Genomic DNA, 24,043 nt, shown 5'->3' with positions numbered 1-24,043 from the left:
TCTACTGTTGGAGGTACTCGAGGACCAGGGGTTGGGAAACACTGGTTCAGATGACCAGACACCGGAGCGGGAGTTCGTGTATTCTCGCGATGGTCCTTTACGTCACAGTCTACATAAAACATTCGAACTCCTCGGCTACTTCTCTTTTGATTACGATATTTTGTGCGAGGATCAATAATCATGCCTCGCATCTATGTTGGAAAACTTAATTATAATGCTCGAGAAAAAGACCTTCAAAGATTTTTCAATGGCTACGGAAAGCTTATGGAAATTGATCTGAAAAATGGGTAAGTTGATCATATAAGAGAATCAGTTTGAACAAAAAATAGCTGGCAAGCTAATGGTAACTATATATCCAGTTGGCGTTAGCTAGCTAACGTTACCTACTTGCTTTCGGCTAGCTTCCCCAAAACATAAGCGAAATACATTTGCTTTTCATTTGTGTTATCTGTGCGTGTAATAGAAATGAGCTAAAGTTAGTGGTTATTAGCTGCACACATTTGCTTTACTAAAGCATTTAACATGTTTTGTAAAGAAGGCCCCTAGCTAACGTATTTAGATGCTAGCTACTACACAGCGTGTTCAAAATGGCTGCTTGTTTGGCTGCAGGCAGTTTTTTTGGTCGTTACTACTTATTACAGTCAAAGTCATGAACCCCGCCTATTTCTACAATTTCTATCTTAAAATGTGATTTTTAAACCTAACCTTAACCAACCACTCTTAACCTTAAACGAGGACCTAAAAGATTATTGTTTTCGTGCATTTTTACAATATAGACAATTTGGACTTTGTTTCTGTGCTATCTAGTGGAAACCCATTTTTTTTTTGTGCGGCCATGTGGCTACCAATGATGTATATAATCCCTGGATTTTGGATGCAAGTATTGGCATAAGAAGCTCTGACGTGACCGGTTGGCCATATTGGTACTCCACAGAAGAAACAGTCCTCCATATTTATAAATGTAATTCCTACAGTATTTCAATATTACATGTGTTTTTTTATTTTTGTAAGGGAGACTAACATTAGCACTTTCTTAAATGTATACTTTTATAGGCTGTCCTCCCACAGGGCGTAACAAACATTTGCATGAGCTAAATTAAATGTAATAGGCTTTGAGAATAAGAAGCATGGTATATGTTCGGTGCTCCGTTGACATTTCAGCGATACACTTGTTGTGAATTCTTTGAAAAATAACAGGAATTTTGAGTTGGTATGGAAACTGTACTAATGTGAAATACTACATGACTTCTCAAAATCGATATCCATCTTGCCTCTTATGTTAGGACTTGGCGACATGGCCCAAATAGCATATCACAATATTTATCCATTTCTGACAGTATGTTATGTTTTTAAATAATAAAAGTTAATTTTCCTTGAGTAGTGTGTGACCCTAGGGTGGCAACACATACATTCTAAGTTAATTCATTGGTTTTTTTTTTCTATTCTGTTCAATTCAACTTCAACCAAAAATCATTTTCATAAATTTCTAAATTTCTTGCCCTCAAATTTCAGATAATTTCCACACTGCCACATGTGGCTGCACAATATGGGCGAAATAATCTAGGCCTGGTTTTTAACCAAATGTTACGATTTACATCAAAACACTTGGGTGAACTGTTGGAATCATGGAATTAGGATGTTAATTCTATAGTTATAAATAATAGTGGGCACTGCCAGGGAGGAGTTATTGTGATGGGGTAGGAACCAAAATGTTGGGCAGTGTTTCCTAGGGGACCCTACAATCTTTGGCTACATTAAATGTTCATGTAGCCAACCTATTCATGATTTGTCAATTCCTCTTTGATTTAGAAGATACTGTTGCACAAACAACATGCAGATTGAGGCCTGCTAAAACTTGCTAAGAATAGACAAATGTAGCTTTTTGTAGATGTAAGAAACTAATTGTGTAATTACAGAACACTTTTGAATTTTATATTAAGAAGCAAAGTGGAAACAATGTTGTTGTCATCAACATTGTTGCATGTGCTACATTGACCATGCAGACTGAACAAGTTTCTCGTGGTCAAGCAACAACAAATGCGCTCCTTGAGGGGCATGGCTAGGTCTGTGTGGAAAGCGGCGAGGAGAGGGATGACTTGAGTAGCGGTGTAAACTATAAAATGGATGTTATACATGGCATATCATAAATATTTTTTTTTACACATTCTAATACTGTTATAGAAGGTAAAGTAAAGACCCAAACCAGCCTGTGCCTCATTACCGGTATATAGTGAAATACAGCCCTATTTTATGTCCTGCGGACTCAAAAAAGAAAGATGTGAGTTCAACAGTAAAGGGAGCCTGTCAGGTAGCCAGTAGCCTTAATTCTTGCAGAGTCCAGCCTAGCTGTTGCAATGCACTTGTTTTTTTGAACATGGCCTTTGAAAAAATTGAGGTTTGGACCATTGGTTTTCCTAGAGGAAAATATACACAAATAACTTATATTACGCATTGGTCAGAAATAATTTGACACCCTATACTGCAGCGTTAGAGTTGAGAAATCTGTGTTTTCAAAACGCAGACCCTTAAACAAATGTGCTTTTTGAACCATTTCACCTGTTTTATGTTACATCAAGACTGATCAGGGGCGTGCAACTATAGTTATCCTTCACAGAAAATGTGAATGACTAGTTAGCTAATTAGCAGCTAGTAGTTTAAGTGCATTGAAATTAATTGTTTTGGCATTTGTTTTTATTGCTAGCTTATTTAACTTTTTTATATTTTAGATATGGCTTTGTAGAATTTGAGGATAATCGTGATGCGGACGATGCAGTGTATGAACTGAATGGCAAGGAGTTGTGCGGGGAGCGTGTGACCGTGGAACATGCCAGAGGACCGCGCCGTGACCGAGATGGATATGGTGGTGGTGGTGGTGGTGGGGGTGGTGGTCGCAGTAAGTGCAATAAATTTCAATTTTCCCTTTACCCCTTTCCCAATGGGTCAAGGAGATGTGAATGTGGACCGTACACACACACAGGCCTGTGATCCTGAAGTGGAGTTTGACTTAACTCGCCAATACTCAATGATGTCACCATTTCCTTAGTGTCACCATTGAGTATGGTACAAGTTTGACCCAACTCGGAGCAGACATCAGATTACTGCTACTGATTGTTTAGGTGTAGTGAAACCATGTTTCTAGTGTTTTCTTCCTGGTGGAACACCAATAAACAACTGTATTTAGTTAAGAAGTCACGACTTTGTCACCATGTAGCCCAGCTGTACCGTGAAATACCATTACATGTGAATTGTCTTTGCGTTTTGATTTCAACATTAACAAAGTCCTTGATGTTTCAATTTGAAAGAGTCCAGCTGCGGGCTGAGGCTGAGTCCATTGAGGCTAAGATGACTGCCTGTCCCGTTTGGCCTTGGCTTTCGCCTTTACAATGTGTGTGTGACCTATGCCTCTTGACCCTTGGCTGACCTAACCGGAAGCCTTGATGACATCATCCTTTTTCCAATAGACCAGGGGTGATGGTGAGGATTCCCATTGGTTTCTATGTTGAAAAAATAAGTGGGACGGCTTTAAGTCAACATGTTACCGTTCCCTGTAAGAAGGCAAAGCAACTGCATTGTCACCAGTTTGACAACCGGTTAGGCTATGTCATGGGGAAAAACCTTTGTAGAGTTATGTCAGTTGGCACTCTTACAAAATGTGTTACAAGTTTTTGACATTGACTTTGTGGAAGCCTCCGTTTGTCTTTCAGGATTCAAGAGTTTGTAAGAAAAACATCACTGTCCATTTGTTTATACTGCTAAAGATATTGCAGTTTTTAAACATTTGTCAGACTGGCTGTATGTTGCTGATAGCAGATGCAGTGGTGTTCTTTGCACAGCAATGAACTACTTCAGAGGCTGTACAGTGAGGAGAATAAAAATGTACAGCCACTAAGCCAACAAATGCCACAGCTTTAATACCTCAGTCACTTAATTAGGTTTGTCTTGAGACTGGGTCCAGGTGGACATCTCACAGGACCTATATTAAACATTACCACACCTTTTTATTCTGGTAGTTGCATTCTCTGTTCATGGTCTGATCCACTAAGTGAAATGCCTATATGCCACTCTGTTTTGCTGACAATTTGTCTGTCCTGTCATTTAAAGGTAGTAGTGGTTACAGCAGCAGCAGAAGCCGCACTGGCAGGGATAAGTATGGGCCACCTGTCCGTACCGAGTACCGACTGATCGTTGAGAATCTGTCCAGCCGCTGCAGCTGGCAGGATCTAAAGGTGAGTCGAGGGGACACTTATATTTAAGCAATAAGGCCTGAAGCATTGTGGTATATTGCAAATATACCATACCTAAGGGCTGGTCTTAGGCGCAAAGCATATTGCCTGGATACAGCCCTTAGCAGTAGTATATTATATACCACAAACCCACAAGCTGCCCTATTGCTATTATAAACCGGTTTCCAACATAAATATAACAGTAAACAAGTAGTTTTGCGCCATACCGTGGTATATTGTCTGATATACACAGCTGGAATGCTGTTTCAGCCAATCAGTGTCCATTACCCAACTACCTGGTTTATAATTATAGCTGGGGGACAGGTACTGAAGATGAACTGCCAGTTGCTATCCATGGTAGGCCGTTTTGTTTCTGAAAAATTGGGGTAATGTTCGGCAGTGACTTTGCCTTGTCTCCTACAGGATTTCATGCGCCAGGCTGGAGAGGTCACGTATGCCGACGCCCACAAGGAGCGTACCAACGAAGGTGTCATCGAGTTTGGCTCACGCTCAGACATGAGGAGGGCCCTAGACAAGCTGGACGGCACGGACATCAACGGGAGGAAGATCCGCCTGGTGGAGGAAAAGTCTCGCCGCCGACGCTCCTACTCTGGCAGTCGTTCCAGGTGAGGTTCTACACACCGCCCTGCTCTTTATTAGTAGTTGAATCCCATGTGTGGTGTCACTTATCCAGCCATTTAATGTGACATTTGTATTCTTGTTCCCCCCTGCAGGTCTCGCAGCAGACGTCGCTCTCGTAGCAGGAGCCGCAGGAGCAGTCGCTCCAGGAGTAACTCCAGATCCCACTCCCGGTAAGCTGGCTCTAATGTCTAGGGCAGTATGGTTTGGACTGTTGTTGTATCCATATTGACCAAAGATTGTTAACAATTCTGTCAACCCCCTGCAGATCCCATTCTCGCAGCAAGAGACGCCACTCCAAGTCTGGAAGGAAGTCTCGTTCCCGCTCTCGCACCCGCAAATCCAGATCCCGTTCCAACAAAAGCAAGTCCCGTTCCAAGAGCTGCTCCAAGGTGAAATCCGAGCGGGATTCCCGCAGCCGCTCCAAGGAGAAGTCGGCCAACAAAAAGTCCCGTAGCCGCTCAGCATCTCCCGTGGAAAATGGGAAGGAGGAGCGTTCCTCTCGCTCCCCTTCCCCAGCAACTGACCGTCGCTCCAAGTCTCCGGACAAGCGTTCAGTCTCCCGCTCCAAATCCAGGTCTAGATCAGCTTCCCGAGATTAAACGCTTCATCCACATGTTCCCCATTTGAGCAACTGGTGATATAGGACCAGCTCCTATTTGATTTGACAGCTCAATTGCAGCACCAGGTGCATCAAGGCATGCTCAGTCTTAATCAGTGCTATCCTTGACACTTAAAAATCCGAACTACTATCTTGACGTATTATACATGGCATGAGAATGATTTAGTCATGTTTATTGTGGGGGAGTGTGCATCGTAGATTACAGCTATTGATCCGTTTTGTATTAATTGTACATAGAGGAGCTTGTCTGAAGGGCTTTGTATTTAAAACAAGCCAGGCCTTTTCTTTAATATCCTTTTTAGTTCTTGTTCGTATTCCTCCGTCTGCTTTTGCTTACCTCAGGGTGGTGTTTTGAATTGATTTTTCATTTTCGTGATAGGAATCATTTCACCTATTGAGCCCCCCCTCAAGATGTACTGTGTGTGCGCATACAATTTGTAGATGAGCAGATTTTTGGCATTGTATGAACAGGTTTACCGGGGATGGTGGTACAAATTACACCCTTTCCACATAAGAAGCCGTTTTGATTACATGTAACATGCCCTTTTTTTTATTGTACATTTAATAAAAAGTTCATATGAAAATTGCTGGTTTGTGATATTATTCTCCCATGATGACACAAGCTTTGCTGTGTTTTGATGAGTCATTGAACATTATGATTGACAGTGAAATTGTTGAGTGAAATAATTGTTTCTTTGACGCGCGGGGGGAGAGGTTGTGGTTGAAATTATGAACATTTTGGGAGGTTATTTAACTCATGGAATTGGAGCGATGCATTTGGATCCGCTGTAGGGTGAGCTGCGCATGCGTGATTTTAAGATTCTGACCCGCAAGAAGAAACCGCTGGTAAGCTAAATTTAGTCCCAAATTGATCAGCTAATATGCATGTATATTGCTTTGACGTGCCTGCAATAAGCGCTAAAGAATCCTGAAACTATAACGCTTGCAGATGGTAAGAGAATTTGTAATTTTCTTGCGGTTGACATCCAGCATGCATGAACATAATTAGTCATAAAGCTATTTGGTATAGCAAATCATTTAAGAATTCAATATATTCTGTCATTCGAAAGCCTATTACATCAGGTTTCCAGAGAACTAACGGACCGCATCATAATAGGGATTTTATTTTTCTCGCCTGAATGTCATGAAACGATGTCATTCATTCGAAATCTTGCCAGGATATTTTTTTTTTTTTTTACATTTTCACAATTTGTAGTTTTTTTTCTTAAATAGCTTCAAGGGTTTCTGATCCTCCGCCATTTTACTGCTGAATTGCTCTGTTTTTGTTAAATTAATAATATAATTATTTTGCATTGTGGCTCTACTTTCCCTTGTTATTCGAAGAGGAGCGTTGTCAAATAAAGCAGTTGACATTACAGAAAGGTCATAATAGCTCAATGAAATTGTTTATTTTAAAATAAAGTACATTCAAGGAATGATTTATCACCGATGCTGTCAAATGAGACTAAAATTCGATAATTCAATTTTTAAGGTTTCCTCACAACAATGCAGAGAAACACAGCATTATTATTGATAAAAGGAGAAGAATGGCAGCATATCTGTACAGGAAATTGTCCAATGTATTTAGCTGTTTAGTGGTAAAAGATAAGACTGGATGCATGATATGAGGAATACATCTGAATCCTGTAACCTTTCTGGCATTCAAGACCCATAGCACCCTATATTCCAATGTCACTCCAGCTGTCATTCTAATCCTAATAAATATGTGAAATTGTGATGGTTAAACTGACATGATCTTTTTTTCAGAGGCAGTAAGTGAAGTCTGTCATGAGTGCCAAAGTGGAGCTGGATGTTTCAGCCAAAGAAGCAGATCCCAATCCTCCCACTGACTCCAGTGATGCCCTCTCCTCCAATGACAGCCTGTCGAAGAAGACACACCCACAGACCACCACAGCACTCATCCTGCCAGGTGAGATAAGGCCACCATGACTCTCCTGGAACTATTACACTCAATAGTGTTCCGTAATGTATTGCACCCTTAACATTCTCCAACTCAGAGATATGCTGCACAATGTCCTAAGTTTAGACAAAACAGAGGGGAGTACATACTACCCTCCTACTAGTTTCACACAGCTACATATCATATTCGCTCAGAACTTAGAAGACTGGCCACTCTCTCCCCAGCCCCTGTTCCCAGTACACAGAAGGTGGAGGTCTCTCCGGGTGCTGCTGAGGCAGGTAATGGAGCCACAGCTGGAGAGGTGGAAACCCCCACTCTAGCCCCCCAGGTTGGGGGAGCCTGTAGCATCGTCCATGTACTGGAGTGGAAAGAAGGGATGGCCATCTTACCCAGCAGCAACCTTAAGGTGAATGACATCTGATGGCCATTGTATGTTATTATAAGCGTAGGGTTCTCTAGTATTAAGCATTGTTGGAGTAAAGAGGCCAGCCAGCCTGGTCTCATAGAATAGACGTAATATAGTATATGTAAATCCGGAACACTCAAATTAGAATGATATGTTCAGTTCGGTATGGTTACATAAGACAAGACAGAAGGTTACTTAGCGCAAAAACGTAAGTAGGGTGGATGGTTGGTTAGGTTGGCGCATAAAGCGAATGTTTAGCAACCCAAAGGTTGCTTGTTCAAAACTCATCGCGGACAACTTTAGCTAATTAGCAACTACTTACTACTTTTTGCTACTTTGCAACTTCTTAGCATGTTAGCTAACCTTTTATCCTTAACCCCTAGCCAAACTAATGTTAGCCAACTAGCTAACGTTAGCCACAACACATTGGAATTCATAACATCATACGTTTTGCAAATGTATAACATATTGTATGAATTGCAATTTGTAACATATTCTACAAATTCAAATTCGTAACATTTCATACAAATTGTAATTCGTAACATATCATATGGCAGGTAGCCTAGTGGTTAGAGCGTTGGGCTAGTAACCGAAAGGTTGTTCTTAACTGACTTGCCTAGAATTTGTTCTTAACTGACTGACTTGCCTAGTTAAATAAAGGTTAAAATAAATAAAATATGAAATGGACATCCACAAATGAATGCATACAAAATGTAAAATGTCATAATAATTTGAAGTGTCCTGGATTTACCCCTGAGTCCAGGTTGTGTATGCACATGGTTGAAATACAGTATGTGTATTTTTCAGTTCTGTGTGAGTGACTGTGGAACACTGGAGATGATCAGCCAAGGGAAAATCAGCAGTGCTGAACCAGCAGTAATGGTGTCTGGGAAAATACCTGACTCCAAAAACAGGCCAACTAACAAAACAGGTAGGCTACAGATGAACAGTCCCTTAACTAAATCCTAATGTAAATGATCTAGCTAGTGAACTAGCAAGTTCACAACTCATATTTAATTCCAGAAATATCCTCAAAAACTACTTGCTATACTGTATGCAATCCTTTCCTGATCCCAACCTGATATAATGCCTCCGACTGTGTGATCACTCTCTCCGTAGCCGATGTGAGTAAGTTCTTTAAACAGGTCAACATTCACAAGGCCGCAGGGCCAGATGGATTACCGGACAGGTACTCAGAGCATGCGCTGACCAACTGTCAAGTGTCTTCACTGACATTTTCAACCTCTCCCTGACCGAGTCTGTAATACCTACATGTTTCAAGCAGACCACCATATTCCCTGTGCCCAAGAACGCCATGGTACCCTGCCTAAATGACTACCGACCCGTAGCACTCACGTCTATAGCCATTAAGTGCTTTGAAAGGCTGGTCATGGCTCACATTAACACCATCCCAGAAATCCTATACCCACCCCAATTCACATACCGCTCAACAGATCCACGGATGACGTGATTTCCAATGCACTCCACACTGTCCTTTCCCACCTGGACAAAAGGAACACCTACGTGAGGATGCTATTCATTGACTACAGCTCAGTGTTCAACACCATAGTGCCCTCAAAACTATTACTAAGCTAAGGACCCTGGGACTGAACACCTCCCTCTGCAACTGGATCCTGGACTTCCTGACGGGCCGCCCCCCAGGTGGTAAGGGTAGGCAACAACTCATCTGCCACCCTGACCCTTGACACGGGATGCCTCAGGGGAAGTGCTTAGTCCCCCCCTGTACTCCCTGTTCACCCACGACTCCATTCACATCGACAGGGCTGTAGTGGAGTGGGTCGGCTGTAGTGGAGTGGGTTGAGAGCTTCCAGTTCCTTGTCCTCCACATCACTAACAAACCATCATGGTCCAAACACATCAAGTCCCGTGTGGCTCAGTTGGTAGAGCATGGCGCTTGCAACGCCAGGGTTGTGGGTTCAATTCCCACGGGGGGACCAGGGTTCATTTCCCACGGGGGGACCAGGATGAATATGTATGAACTTTCCAATTTGTAAGTCGCTCTGGATAAGAGCGTCTGCTAAATGACTTAAATGTAATGTAAATGTAAGTCAGTCTTGAAGATGGCACGACAAAACCTATTCCCCCTCAGGAAACTAAAAAGATTTGGCATGGGTCCTCAGATCAGAAAGTTATACAGCTGCACCATCGAGAGATTCCTGACTGGTTGCATCACCGCTTGATATTTCAACTGCTCGGCAACCGACCGCAAGGCGCTACAGAGGGTAGTGGTTACGGCCCAGTACCATCACTGGGGCCAAGCTTCCTGCCATCCAGGACCTCTATACCAGGCAGTGTCAGAGGAAGGCCCTAAAAGTTGTCAGACTCCAGCCACTCTAGTCATAGACTGTTCTCTCTGCTACCGCTTGATTGGAGTCCACCTGTGGTAAATTCAATTGATTGGACTTGATATGGAAAGGCACACACCTGACTATGTAAGGTAGCACAGCTGACAGTGCATGTCAGAGCAAAAACCAAGCCATGAGGTCGTAGAAATTGTCCGTAGAGCTCCAAGACAGGATTGTGTTGAGTCACAGATCTGGGAAAGGGTACCAACAATGTCTGCAGCATTGAAGGTCCCCAAGACAAAGTAACCTCCCTCATTCTAAAATGGAACAAGTTTGGAACCACCAAGACTCTTCCTAGAGCTGAACACCCGGCCAAACTGAGCAATCGGTGGAGAAGAGCCTTGGTCAGGGAGGTGACCAAGAACCCAATGGTCAAACTGACAGAGCTCCAGTGTTCCTCTGTGGAGATGGGAGAACCTTCCAGAAGGACAACCATCTCTGCAGCACTCCACCAATCAGGCCTTTATGGTAGAGTGGCCAGAGGGAAGCCACACCTCAGTAAAAGGCACATGACAGCCTACTTGGAGTTTGCCAAAAGGCACCTAAAGGACTCACAGACCATGAGAAACAAGATTCTCTGGTCTGATGAAACCAAGATTGAACTCTATGGCCTGAATGCCAGGCGTCACGTCTGGAGGAAACCTGCCACCATCCCTACTGTGAAGCATGGTGGTGGCAGCATCATGCTGTGGGGATGTTTTTCAGCGGCAGGGACTGAGAGACTAGTCAGGATCAAGGGAAAGGTGAACAGAGCATAGTACAGAAAGATCCTTGGTGAAAACCTGCTCCAGAATGCTCAGGACCTCAGACTGGGGCGAAGGTTCACCTTCCAACAGGACAACCACCCTAAGCACACAGCCATGATAACGCAGGAGTTGCTTTGGGACAAGTCTCTGAATGTGCTTGCCAGAGCCAGAGCCCGGACTTGAACACGATCAAACATCTCTGGAGAGACCTGCAAATAGCTGTGCAGTGACACTACCCATCCAACCTGACAGAGCTTGAGAGGATCTGCAGAGAAGAATGGGAGAAACTTCCCAAATACAGGTGTGTCAAGCTTGTAGTGTCATACCCAAGAAGACTCGAGGCTGTAAACACTGCCAAAGTACTGACAAAAGGATCTGAATACTTATGTAAATGTGATATTTCAGTTTATTTTTAATACGTTAATACAAAAATGTCTAAAAACCTGATTTTGCTTTGTCATTATGAGGTATTGTGTGTAGATTGATGAGGGGGAAAAACTATTTCATCCATTTTAGAATAAGGTTGTAACGTAACAGAATGTGGAAAAAGTCAAGGGGTCTGAATACTTCCCGAATGTACTGTATATCCTCGTTATTACTTTTTTTCTTTAGTTTATTTTATTTTGCATATATTTTTTTAGCAAATATTGTTTTACTTTAAAACAAATTCAGTATTGTTTGTTAAGGGCTTGTAAGTAAGCATTTCAAGGTGTGCTTACTTACAAGTGCCGAATACCTGTTGTATTCGGCGCATGTGACAAATAAAATTTGATTTGATTCCATTGTAGATATGGTGTCTCCTCTCAGCTCTGTGGGTGGTGTGGCTGTGGAACAAGAGAGGCCCATCAAGATTGAGCCTAAGACACAGGGAGGGCCAGGACAACAGGAGAGCTGTGATCCTATGGCACAGAGAACCTACCCAGAGCAGCTACGCAGGGAGCCTATGACTGACAAGTAAGTACTGAAGACTGAAGCCTTTCCACACTTTAGAAAGTCAATTTTTATGAAACATCCTTTTACCATAGAAAGTGCAATTCATGCTAAATTAAAATCATACTGTTGATGCTCAGACACAAAACAAACAAACTACAGGAAGATATTAACCACCATGCAGAAGATGTAACGTAGGTCATAGGTAGCCTAAGGCAAAGCTTTGTAGTGGACTCAACTATTCTCTTATCTGTCCCTTAGGAGGGGGGGAGGCACAGATAAGATTCCCGGGGGCAGGGTAGCATCTCTGGACCCTGAGCTGCTGAAACCCATGAAGAAGAGGAAGAGGAAGGACTACCTGAGTCCGTCAGAGGAAGAATCTGAGCTGGATGGAATGGTGGGAAATCCTCGAGTGTCACTTCATCTCACACAAAAAAGGGCGCACAATTTAGTTGCATATTTTGTTGTTGTAATAAGTAAATGATCTCACATGTACGTGAGGATGTTATGCATCAATCCATTTCTTTGTTCTGTATGACCATTCATAGTGTAGGCACTATGTCTTTGTTGTCGTAAATCTGTGTGTTGTATTTGTGGTTCTAGGATTACTTGAAGACAGAAAGCAGACACAACAAAGCAGGTAAGAATCAGCTAAATTGCATATAAAAAAAAATATATATATTCAAGTCATATTTCAGTTGTCAGAACTCCCATAAGCTTTATGTTGTGTTTTCTGTCTGTGTACAACAGGTGCTGTTGAAGTCCATATGGATCTGTGGACATGGGGACAGTATCTGGAGGAGACCAAAGCAGTGGCAGCTCCGGCCAAACTCTTTCAAGAGGTGGGTTTTATTCTCTTTGGGTACATACTAAATGAGAGAACAAAAGTTGATATTCTTTGCAAATTAAAGTGGGTGTGAGTGGGCTTGTGGGCGTGCGTGCATGTGTGTGCATGTGTGTATGTCTGTGCTTTTCTTACTATGCCCCCTGTATTTTCAGTCTCAGAGAGTCCCGCAGTGCAAAAGCAGCTTCCGCCAAGGCATGAAGTTAGAGGGCATCGACCCCCAGCACCCCTCCATGTACTTTGTTCTGACTGTGGCTGAGGTACTGTGTGCATCGCTGCTCAACCTACAGTCGCATGCTCTTTGAGGTTTGCTTCTACCTCTCTCCCTGTCCTGACTGCTTTGCTTCATAAACACTACACACCTTGACTGAAACACTTTGATGAATCACAGAGAGAGATATAAGGGAAGAGACAGGAAGAGAGGAATCCACATAACTGGGGAAGGACACGGAGAGAGACTTGGGGAGACATGGTTTAACTCCTGTCTGTCTTCTCCTGTCTGTAGGTTTGTGGCTACAGGCTGCGTCTCCATTTTGACGGCTACTCAGACTGTCATGACTTCTGGGTAAATGCCAACTGCCCCGACATCCACCCGGCGGGATGGTGTGAGAGCACTGGACACAAACTCTACACCCCCAAAGATAAGAGTACACAGGGCTTTGGTTTGGGGTTGGGCTGCACTTTGGACACTGATTAGTTTTATATTCACATTTTGAATGTGGCGCAGATCATTCGCCCAAGCATCTAAAGTATGTCATTCATAAAGTAACTAATGAGAATGTCCTTATTGGAGTAGTGGTCCAAGAAAATGTCCACATCATATGTTTGTGTCTGTTTGTGCCACAGGCTGCAAAGAGGAGGAGTTCTCCTGGGCCAGCTACCTGAAAATGAGTAAAGCACAAGTTGCCCCTAAAGAGGTGTTTGCCAGCCCTGGAAGAGTAAGTATAAGCATGACTCTTATCCTCAATCAGTGGTATGCATCTGCCTGAAGTAAGTAACTGTAAGCGGCTAATGTGGTGCGTTTGTGTTGGTGGCCCCCTGGTCAGACGGATACGGAGTGTGGTTTTGAGGTGGGCATGAAGCTGGAGGCGGTCGACCGCATGAACCCCTCTCTCATTTGCGTGGCGACCGTGACCGACGTGGTGGACGACCGCTTCCTGGTTCACTTTGATAACTGGGACGACACGTACGACTACTGGTGAGGCCATTTTTCATGTCTTTTTCATGGCTTCTCTAAATTATGAACTGTGCTGTTTTACTAGCCATGATGCCATGATTTAAATTCTAATCTGATTGGTTGATGTTGCATTACCCCATCCAGGTGTGATGCCAGCAGTCCATACATCCATCCTATTGGCTGGTGCCAAGAGAGGAGCCTCCCCCTCACGCCGCCTCAAGGTGACTGACAAAGTTCTAAGATATGACTATAGGTCTAATAAGTGAACTATAGGGAATGCAGTGGAATTTCACACACACCTATGAGCTAGATCCCATGTGCCCCATCTGTCCTGTCAGATTACCCAGACCCAGGCAGGTTCTCCTGGCCAAGGTACCTCGACGAGACTGGCTCTACCGCCGTTTCTGCTGAGGCTTTTAAAGTGGTGAGTACTAAAGACTTGTTGCAATGACATGAACATGGGTGAATACATTTTATTTGACTTGAATCCTTTTTGGTGGGGTAAAGTGTAGTTGTGGACATAATTACTGTTATGAGGTAATGAGTTGAAATCAGATTAACTATAGGGACTAAGTGGCGCTGTGTGATGATGATGTGACCCTCCCCTCTGCAGCGTCCTGCCCATTGCTTCCAGGCTCAGATGAAGATGGAGGTGGTGGACAAAAGGAGCCCCGGCCTGATACGGGTGGCCACAGTGGAGGAGGTCGACACCCACCGCATTAAGGTCAACCAGTAGTGTGTGTGTTAGGGATGCACGGGTCAGCTGTTTGATCACCCACCCGCAATTGCAAATAACCCTTCTGCAACCGTTCGACTATATACTGAGTATACAAAACATTAAGCTGCTATTTCCATGACATAAACTGACCAGGTGAATCCAGGTGAAGGATACAGTGCATTCGGAAAGTATTAAGACCCCTTGACTTTTTACACACTTTGTTACGTTACAGCCTGATACAATTTAATTTAAAAAATGTTTTTCCCTCATCGATCTACACACAATACCCCATAATGACAATGCAAAAACTTTTTTGCAAATGTATTTCTTTTTAAACACGGAAATATCACATTTACATAAGTATTCAGACCCTTTACTCAGTACTTTGTTGAAGCATCTTTGGCAGCGTTTACAGCCTTGCGTCTTAGGTATGACGCTAGAAGCTTGGCACACCTGTATTTGGGGAGTTTATCCCATTCTTCTCTGTAGATCCTGTCAAGCTCTGTCAGGTTGGATGGAGTGGGTCACTGCAAAGTTATTTTCAGGTCTCTCCAGAGATGTTTGATAGGATTCAAGTCCGGACTCTGGCTGGGCAACTCAAGGATATTGAGACTTGTCCCGAAGCCACTCCTGCGTTATCTTGGCTGTGTGCTTAGGGTGGTTGTCCTGTTGGAAGGTGAACCTTCACCCTAGTCTGAGGTCCTGAGCGCTTTGGAGCAGGTTTTCATCAATGATCTCTCTGTACTTTGCTTCGTTCATCTTTACTTCGATCCTGACTAGTCTCCCAGTCCTCTCCAGAGATGTTTGATCGGATTCAAGTCCGGACTCTGGCTGGGCAACTCAAGGACATTGAGACTTGTCCCAAAGCCACTCCTGCGTTATCTTGGCTGTGTGCTTAGGGTGGTTGTTCTGTTGGAAGGTGAACCTTCGCCCTAGTCTGAGGTCCTGAGCGCTTTGGAGCAGGTTTTCATCAATGATCTCTCTGTACTTTGCTTTGTTCATCTTTACCTCGATCCTGACTAGTCTCTCAGTCCCTAGCTCCGAACGAAATCCCCACAGCATGATGCTGACACCACCATGCTTCACCGTAGGGATGGTGCCAGGTTTCCTCCAGACGTGACGCTTGGCATTCAGGCCAAAGACTTCAATCTTGGTTTCATCAGACCAAAGAATCTTGTTTCTCATGGTCAGAGTCCTTTAGGTGCCTTTTAGCAAACTCCAAGCGGGCTGTCATGTGCCTTTTACCAACGGAGTGGTTTCCGTCTGGCCACTCTACCATAAAGGCCTGATTGGTGGAGTGCTGCAGAGATGGTTGTCCTTCTGGAAGGTTCTCCCATCTCCACAGTTCTTAACTGACTTGCTTAGTTAAATAAAGGTAAAATATATTTTTTCAATTGTTTTTTTTTATACATTTGCAAAACTTTCTAAAAACCTGTTTTAGTTTTGTCATAATGGGGTATTTTGTGCAGATTGATGAGAACACTTTTTAATTAAATACATTTTAAAATAAGGCTGTAACATATCAGAATCTGGAAAAAGTCAAGGGGTCTGAATACTTTCCGAATGCACTGTATGATCCCATATTGATGTCACTTGTTAAATCCACTTCAATCAGTGTAGATGAAGGGGAGGAGACCGGTTAAAGAAGGATTTTTAAGCCTTGAGACTATTGAGACATGGATTGTATATGTGTGCCATTCAGAGGGTGAATGGGAAAGACAAAACGATTTAAGTACCTTTGAATGGGGTATGATAGTAGGTCCCTGGTGCACTGGTTTGTGTGAAGAACTGCAACGCTGCTGGGTTTTTCACGCTCAACAGTTTCCCGTATGTATCAAGAATGCTCTACCACCCAAAGGACATCCAGCCAACTTGACAACAGTGGGAAGCATTGGAGTCAACATGGGCCAGCATCCCTGTGGAACGCTTTCGGCACCTTGTTGAGTCCATGCCCCGACGAATTGAGGCAGTTCTGAGGGGAGGAACTCAATATTAGGAAGGTGTTCCTCATTTTTGGTATACTCAGTGTATGTGATAAAGTGAAAATCTGAGGCCCGCACTCGACCCTAACCCACATACAGTTGAAGTCGGAAGTTTACATACATTTTTCCAACCACTCCACACATTTCTTGTTAACAAACTATAGTTTTGGCAAGTCGGTTAGGACATCTACTTTGTGCATGACAAGTAATTTTTCCAACAAATATTTACAGACGGATTATTTCACTTATAATTCACTGTATCACAATTCCAGTGGGTCAGAAGTTTACATACACTAAGTTGTCTGTGCCTTTAAACAGTTTGGAAAATTCCAGAATATGATGTCATGGCTTTAGAAGCTTCTGATAGGCTAATTGACATAATTTGAGTCAATTGTAGGTGTACCTGTGGATGTATTTCAAGGCCTACCTTCAAACTCAGTGCCTTTTTGCGTGACATCATGGGAAAATCAAAAGAAATTAGCCAAGACCTCAGAAAAGAAATTGTAGGCCTCCACAAGTCTGGTTCATCCTTGGGAGCAATTTCCAAACGCCTGAAGGTACCACGTTCATCTGTACAAACAATAGTACACAAGTATAAACACCATGGGACCACGCAGCCATCATACCTCTCAGGAAGGAGACACGTTCTGTCTCCTAGAGATGAATGTGCTTTGGTGTGAAAAGTGCAAATCAATCCCAGAACAACAGCAAAGGACATTGTGAAGATGTTGGAGGAAACAGCTACAAAAGTATCTATATCCACAGTAAAACGAGTCCTATATCGACGTAACCTGAAAGGCCGCTGAGCAAGGAAGAAACCACTGCTCCAAAACCGTCATTAAACAAGCCAGACTATGGTTTGCAACTGCACATGGAGACAAAGATCGTACTTTTTGGAGAAATGTCCTCTGGTCTGATGAAACAAAATTTTTACTGTTTGGCCATAATGATCATTATTATGTTTGGAGGAAAAAGGTGGAGGCTTGCAAGCCGAAGAACACCATCCTAACCGTGAAGAACGGGGGTGGCAGCGTCATGTTGTGGGGGTGCTTTGTTGCAGGAGGGACTGGTGCACTTCTCAAAATAGATGGCATCATGAGGAAGGAAATTATGTGGATATATTGAAGCAACATCTCGACATCAGTCAGGAAGTTAAAGCTTGGTCGCAAATGGGTCTTCCAAATGGACAATGACCCCAAGCATACTTCAAAGTTGTGGCAAAATGTCTTAAGGACAACAAAGTCAAGGTATTGGAGAGGCCATCACAAAGCGCTGACCTCAATCCTATAGAAAATTTGTGGGCAGAACTGAAAAAGTGTATGCGAGCAAGGAGGCTTACAAACCTGACTCAGTTACACCAGCTCTGTCAGGAGGAATGGGCCAAAATTCAAGTAGCCTTCCAAGCAAATTCAGGTAGCCTTCCAAGCTTGTGGAAGGCTACCTGAAACGTTTGACCCAAGTTAAACAACTTAAAGGCAATGCTACCAAATACTAATTGAGTTTATGTAAACTTCTGACCCACTGGGAATGTGATGAAAGAAATAAAAGCTGAAATAAATAATTCTCTACTATTATTCTGACATTTCACATTCTTCAAATAAAGTGGTGATCCTAACTGACCTAAGATGGGGATTTTTTACTAGGTTTAAATGTCAGAAATTGTGAAAAACTGAGTTTAAATGTATTTGGCTAAGGTGTATGTGAACTTCCGACTTCAACTGTATATCGAAAATGCGCTGTACAGTTCCCTTTTTTTCTATTGAACATTTATTGAACAATGACGTTTTTCTTCAACATTTCTTAATTTACTTATTGAATATTTAGGTCTATTTAACAGTATCCTAATGTTTTTCTTAAACCAAAAATGTCAAACAATTTCCTAAATTGACGCCTTGCGCATGGTTTTTATGACCAAGTTTGGGGATTGGGGATTGCCGTGTATTTGGCGCTCGTTAGTCTCTAAAGCTTAGATTTATGCACTAATGCCAGATAAAAAACAACGAAAGAAAAACCTCAAAGTAGCCTATAGATATGAATTAATTTTTTGATACAGTGTCTTTTTTTTGTTACCAGCCCTTCATCCACACAATATTTCATGGCCCTAAACCCGCACGCTCGTGGATATAACACGGGGACTACAGGTTATGAGTCAATCTGTGTCTTGCGGTTGTATGTGCCAGTGCCACTACTACACTCCCGTAACTATGTCATTATTATACCATACTCCCACAGATCCATTTTGATGGCTGGAGTCATATGTATGATGAGTGGATGGACTCGGACCACCCTGACACCCACCCGGTTGGCTGGTGTGAGAGCACGGGTCACCCGCTAAAAATCCCACCCCCTGAGTCCAACAAAACCCTACACCTTGGTAACAGATACCATACTTCTCTGACTCTACTTCACCTTGATATGAGTGCTTACATGTTTGGTTTGATGACGTTGAGCTCTGTGTTTGTTTGTGTGTGTGTTTTAATAAGACCCCAGGGAGCCTGCAACCACAGGCCAGTCCAGTTTCTCCTCCATGCCTTGCAAAGTAATCAGCCACTCCAGATCCACCAAGTACAGCTTCCATCACAGGTCAGTACTCGCCAGAAACAGGTCTCTGAAATGCCTATGAAGCAGTACATGTGAGTAGATGATTTCCATACCAACCTTATGATTATGTTATCATGATGTTATAATGAAGTCAAACCTACTTTTTGAAACAGGAAGTGTCCGACGCCTGGATGTGATGGCTCGGGTCATGTGACTGGGCGGTTCACAGCGCATCACTGTCTGTCAGGCTGCCCATTGGCTGAGCGAAACCAGGGTAGACTCAAAACCGACCTATCAGATACAGAGGGGAGCGGAGCCAAGCGGAACATCTTAATCTTTGGCCAAAGGACCAAAAAGTCCCGGTACCATGGCAGGTAAGCCTCATGTTAACAGTGGCTAAGGCTGTTATAGTCGTCGTGGTATATTGCTGTAACCTCTGCTACTGTAGCCCCCTTTCACACCAGTTTCTCTCTTTCTCTATTGTCAGGATTGGTCGTCCCCCCAAGTATAGAAAAAGCCAGCATAGAGGTTACCAGAGTGAGTATCACAGTTTTATGCTCTGTACACATACATACTGTGTCCATTTATGTCTATGGCCACAGTCTGATTATATATAGCCTCAGTATGAGTTTACTGCATCCTATATACAGTATTCTGTGTGTATGTGTTACATGCGTTAATATGTGTGATTTTGTGTGTGCTGACGTATATGTGTGTGTTTTCCTGTGTTGCAGCGATAGCCCCAGAGGGTATGTGCCCATCTCTGTTCATGTCTGCCCTGTCGGCCCACCCGGACCGAACCCTGTCTCTGTGCTGGGAGCAACACTGCAAACTGCTGCCGGGCGTCCAGGGCATCCATGCTACACAGGTGGCAGCATGGACCGTGGAGGAGGTGAGAGCTGTAAAACTCACCCTGAGGTTAAAGTTCTCCGTCACTGCAACAGATTCCCAGTTTGAGGGGGGATTATGATTTTGGGTTAAGAATAAATAAAAACATTCCAGGCCACACCTGAACATCTAAAACTAGACAAAACGTATGTAGACAGGATAATGAACCTATAATGAACCTTTTCAAATAAAATGGATGCACTCACTACTTACTGCAAGTCGCTCTGGATAACAGCGTCTGCTAAATGACTTAAATGTAAATAACTGCCCATGTAAATAACGGCCCTCGGTGGAATTTTGAAATCCTGATGCGGCCCTCAAGCTGAGATCGACTTGCTTTAACCCCTGTACTTACCCCTATTTATCTTTGGCTTCAACAAACGGGTGAATCAGAGTACATTGATAACTCTTTGTGTTCTGTGTAACAGGTCTTTGGATTTGTCCAGAAACTGACTGGTTGTGAAGAACAAGCCTGTTTCTTCAAAGAGGAAGTGAGTACGATGTTAATTGATAATTAAGTATGAACTAATGAAACAAACAAGAGCCCATTTAGAACAGCTAAGTCAAGTCATTTAAGTTACATTCTGTTGTCCTCTATTGTTATTTTTATTTTTTATTTTTTAAATTATTTATTATTTATTTATTATCCAACCCGGAAGCCAGCCGCACCAATGTGTCGGAGGAAACACCTTGCACCTGGCCCCCTTGGTTAGCGCGCACTGCGCCCGGCCCGCCACAGGAGTCGCTGGAGCGCGATGAGACAAGGATATCCCTACCGGCCAAATCCTCCCTAACCCGGACGACGCTAGACCAATTGTGCGTCGCCCCACGGACCTCCCGGTTGCGGCCGGCTGCGACAGAGCCTGGGCGCGAACCCAGAGACTCTGGTGGCGCAGCTAGCACTGCGATGCAGTGCCCTAGACCACTGCGCCACCCGGGAGGCCCTATTGTTGTTTTGTTTGTATGAGAAACTTTTTTATATTCCTGTGATTGAGAGTTTCTTGTATATTTCTCCTCAGATGATTGACGGGGAGGCCTTCCTATTACTGACACAAACTGACATCGTCAAAATCATGAACATCAAACTTGGTCCCGCCCTCAAGATCTCCAACGCCATTTTAATGTTCAAGAGTATTGACGAAGGCCTCAAGTGATCCTGTCCCCACTTGGCCAGAGACTCCGTGACTAATCATCATGTGCCAAAATCATCCAGAACCCTACCCCTGTTATGTGTTTGGTGTTCAGTACCCATCAGAGAGAGAACAGGAGAGGGGGCTGAGAGATGAAAGTGGGGTGAGAGTGGAAAAGAGATGGGGACAGAACTGAGAAAGATAAATAAAAAGTGTAAGCAAATGTTTTTATAAGGTTGCTTCACTGCTCGTGCAATAAAATTTGTAAAATCTTACCTGAAAGTGTAAGGAGCGTCGAAAGATAAACTTTTGTCATTTATGCAAAATATATGGAATTATTTATGTGGGATGATGTTTTACCGCAATTTTTTGTCACAGATTTGAAATCCAGGGGGATTTTATGCTGCTGTTCCTATACTTGGTCACTAGATACAGCATATGGACAGTTTCTAAGACCAGAAAAGGTTTAAAGTTTCTCAAGTATTGATTTTACGTGAGATAAATTCTAAATCATGTTTCAAAATCGGAACTTTGTTTGGAACATTTGAAAAGGTTTACATTTTCAGTCAGAAATATCAAGATATCTGGGGGATTTATTGTTTTGAATCATTTTTATATTTTATGCACTGTATTTAAATATAATCTTACAAGGGCTCCAGGATTCCTATAGCTATATTTCTCTCTGGTGGGCAAACTGTGTCACGATATTCTTGGATCAAAATCGTTCATTCCGTATGTACAAATAAATGTCCAATTCAATCTCTTGTCTTGACTTCAGTTGATTGGTGATGATGAAGTAAGTTCAATTGAAAATACTTGATCTTTATTAAATTGTGTATGTCTGCACAGAGGGTAGTGCATACGGCAAGTGCTACTTTTTTGACTCATCACATAAGCTGCTGCTACTGTTTATTATCAATCCTGTTTCATAGTCATATTATTCCTAGTTATATGTACGTACAGTGCCTTCAGAAAGTATTCATACCCCTTGACTTATTCTACATTTCGTTGTGTTACAGCCTGAATTCAAAATGGATTAAATAGATTTTTGTATATTAAACATAAAATACAGAAATATGTCATTTACATAAGTATTCACACCCCTGAGTCAATACATCACTTTTGGCAGTGATTACAGCTGTGAGTTTTTGGATTGTACAATATTTACCCATTATTATTTTCAAAATGTTTCAAACTGTCAAATTGGTTGTTGATCATTGCTAAACAACCAACTTGCCATAGATTTTCAAGCAGATTTAAGACAAAACTGTAACTTGGGCACTCAGGAACATTCACTGCTTTCTTGGTAAGCAACTCCAGTGTATATTTAGCCTTGTGTTTATTGTCCCGCTGAAAAGTGACTTCATCTCCCAGTGTCTGGTGGAAAACAGACTGAACAAGGTTTTCCTCTAGGAGTTTGCCTGTGCTTAGCTTCATTCCGTTTTTTTTAATCCTGAAAAATTCCCCAGTCCTTAAAAATTACAAACATACCCATAACATGATGCAGCCACCGCCATGCTTGAAAATATGGAGAGTGGTACTCAGTAATGTGTTGGATTTGCCCCAAACACAACACTTTGTACTCAGGACAAAAAGTTAAATGCTTTGCCACATTTTTTGCAGTATGACTTTAGTGCATTGTCGCAAACAGGAGGCATGTTTGGGAATATTATTTATTCTGTACAGTCTTCCTTCTTTTCAGTCTGTCAATTAGGTTAGTATTGTGAAGTAACCACAATGTTGTTGATCCATCCTCAGTTTTCTCCTATTACAGCCATTGTAACTGTTTTAAAGTCACCATTGGCCTCATGGTGAAATCCCTCAGCGGTTTCCTTCCTCTCCAGCAACTGAGTTAGGAAGGATGCCTGTATCTTTGTAGTGACTCGGTGTATTGATACACCATCCAAAGTGTAATTAATAACTTCACTATGCTCAAAGGGATGTCTGCTTTTTTTGTTTTGTTTTTACCAATAGGTGCCCTTCTTCGCGAGGCATTGGAAAACCTCCCTGGTCTTTGTAGTTGAAACTGTGTTTGAAATTCACTGCTCAACTGAGGGACCTTGCAGATAATTGTATGTGTGAGGTACAGAGATGGGGTAGTCATTCAAAAATTATTTTAAGCACTATTATTGCACACGGAGTGAGTCCCTGCAACTTATTATGTTTTACATTTACATTTAAGTCATTTAGCAGACGCTCTTATCCAGAGCGACTTACAAGTACATACATTCATACTTTTTGTTTTGTACTGGCCCCCCGTGGGAATCGAACCCACAACCCTGGCGTTGCAAGCGCCATGCTCTACCAACTGAGCCACACGGGACACACGGGACACATTATGTGACATGATAAGCACATTTTTACTTCTGAACTTGCCATAACAAAGGGGTTACTTATTGACTCAATACATTTCAGCTTTTTATTAGTAATTAATTTGTAAAAATTATGAAAAACACAATTCCACTTTTACATTATGGGGTAGGCCTATTGTGTGTAGGCCAGTGACCCCCCAAAAAATGAAATGAATGCTGTAACAAAAGAGTAAAGGGGTTTGAGTACTTTCTGAAGGCACGGTATCTACTAATGACATTAGTGACAATGTTATGCCTCTCTCTCTCTTTCTCTCAATTCAATTCAAAGGGCTTTATTGGCATGGCAAACATATGTTTACATTGCCAAAGTGCACACACACACACACACACACACACACACACACACACACACACACACACACACACACACACACACACACACACACACACACACACACACACACACACACACACACACACACACAGACAGACAGACAGAAGTGTTCCCTGCCCCTAAATTTCTTTAATGATTCACTGGCACAGTGGAACCACCCATTCATGACGTGATCCCAACCAGTCACTGAAATCTGTAGCCTAA

General features: G+C 42.7%; 2 protein-coding genes across 3 annotated transcripts; both read left to right on the top strand.

Annotated features, from left to right (window-relative positions):
* Positions 1 to 76: 76 nt before the first annotated feature.
* Positions 77 to 6,068, top strand: LOC129861138 (serine/arginine-rich splicing factor 6-like). The gene is made up of 6 exons (XM_055932298.1): positions 77 to 287; positions 2,727 to 2,893; positions 4,102 to 4,226; positions 4,647 to 4,849; positions 4,958 to 5,035; positions 5,131 to 6,068. The coding sequence occupies exons 1-6, from the start codon at positions 181 to 183 to the stop codon at positions 5,462 to 5,464; spliced, it is 1,014 nt and encodes a 337-aa protein (XP_055788273.1). The 5' UTR covers positions 77 to 180; the 3' UTR covers positions 5,465 to 6,068.
* Positions 6,069 to 6,228: 160 nt separating this feature from the next.
* Positions 6,229 to 21,892, top strand: LOC129861135 (lethal(3)malignant brain tumor-like protein 1). Of its 2 annotated transcripts, none has more exons than XM_055932294.1 (22): positions 6,229 to 6,330; positions 7,252 to 7,414; positions 7,630 to 7,811; positions 8,619 to 8,742; positions 11,712 to 11,877; positions 12,115 to 12,250; positions 12,457 to 12,493; positions 12,604 to 12,695; positions 12,853 to 12,957; positions 13,203 to 13,338; positions 13,544 to 13,635; positions 13,744 to 13,895; positions 14,019 to 14,095; positions 14,213 to 14,298; positions 14,488 to 14,598; positions 18,807 to 18,948; positions 19,058 to 19,157; positions 19,289 to 19,489; positions 19,603 to 19,652; positions 19,850 to 20,007; positions 20,432 to 20,494; positions 21,023 to 21,892. In XM_055932294.1, exons 2-22 carry the CDS (start codon positions 7,273 to 7,275, stop codon positions 21,155 to 21,157), a joined length of 2,487 nt encoding a protein of 828 aa, XP_055788269.1. In that variant the 5' UTR covers positions 6,229 to 6,330; positions 7,252 to 7,272; the 3' UTR covers positions 21,158 to 21,892. The 2 variants fall into 2 exon arrangements, with proteins under 2 accessions (XP_055788269.1, XP_055788270.1); XM_055932295.1 differs by lacking the exon at positions 6,229 to 6,330 and adding an exon at positions 6,337 to 6,436.
* Positions 21,893 to 24,043: the final 2,151 nt, after the last annotated feature.

Source organism: Salvelinus fontinalis, chromosome 8 (assembly GCF_029448725.1).
Source record: "Salvelinus fontinalis isolate EN_2023a chromosome 8, ASM2944872v1, whole genome shotgun sequence".
NCBI classification, from domain to species: Eukaryota; Metazoa; Chordata; class Actinopteri; order Salmoniformes; family Salmonidae; genus Salvelinus; species Salvelinus fontinalis.
This window is presented reverse-complemented; position numbering and strand designations above follow the sequence as displayed.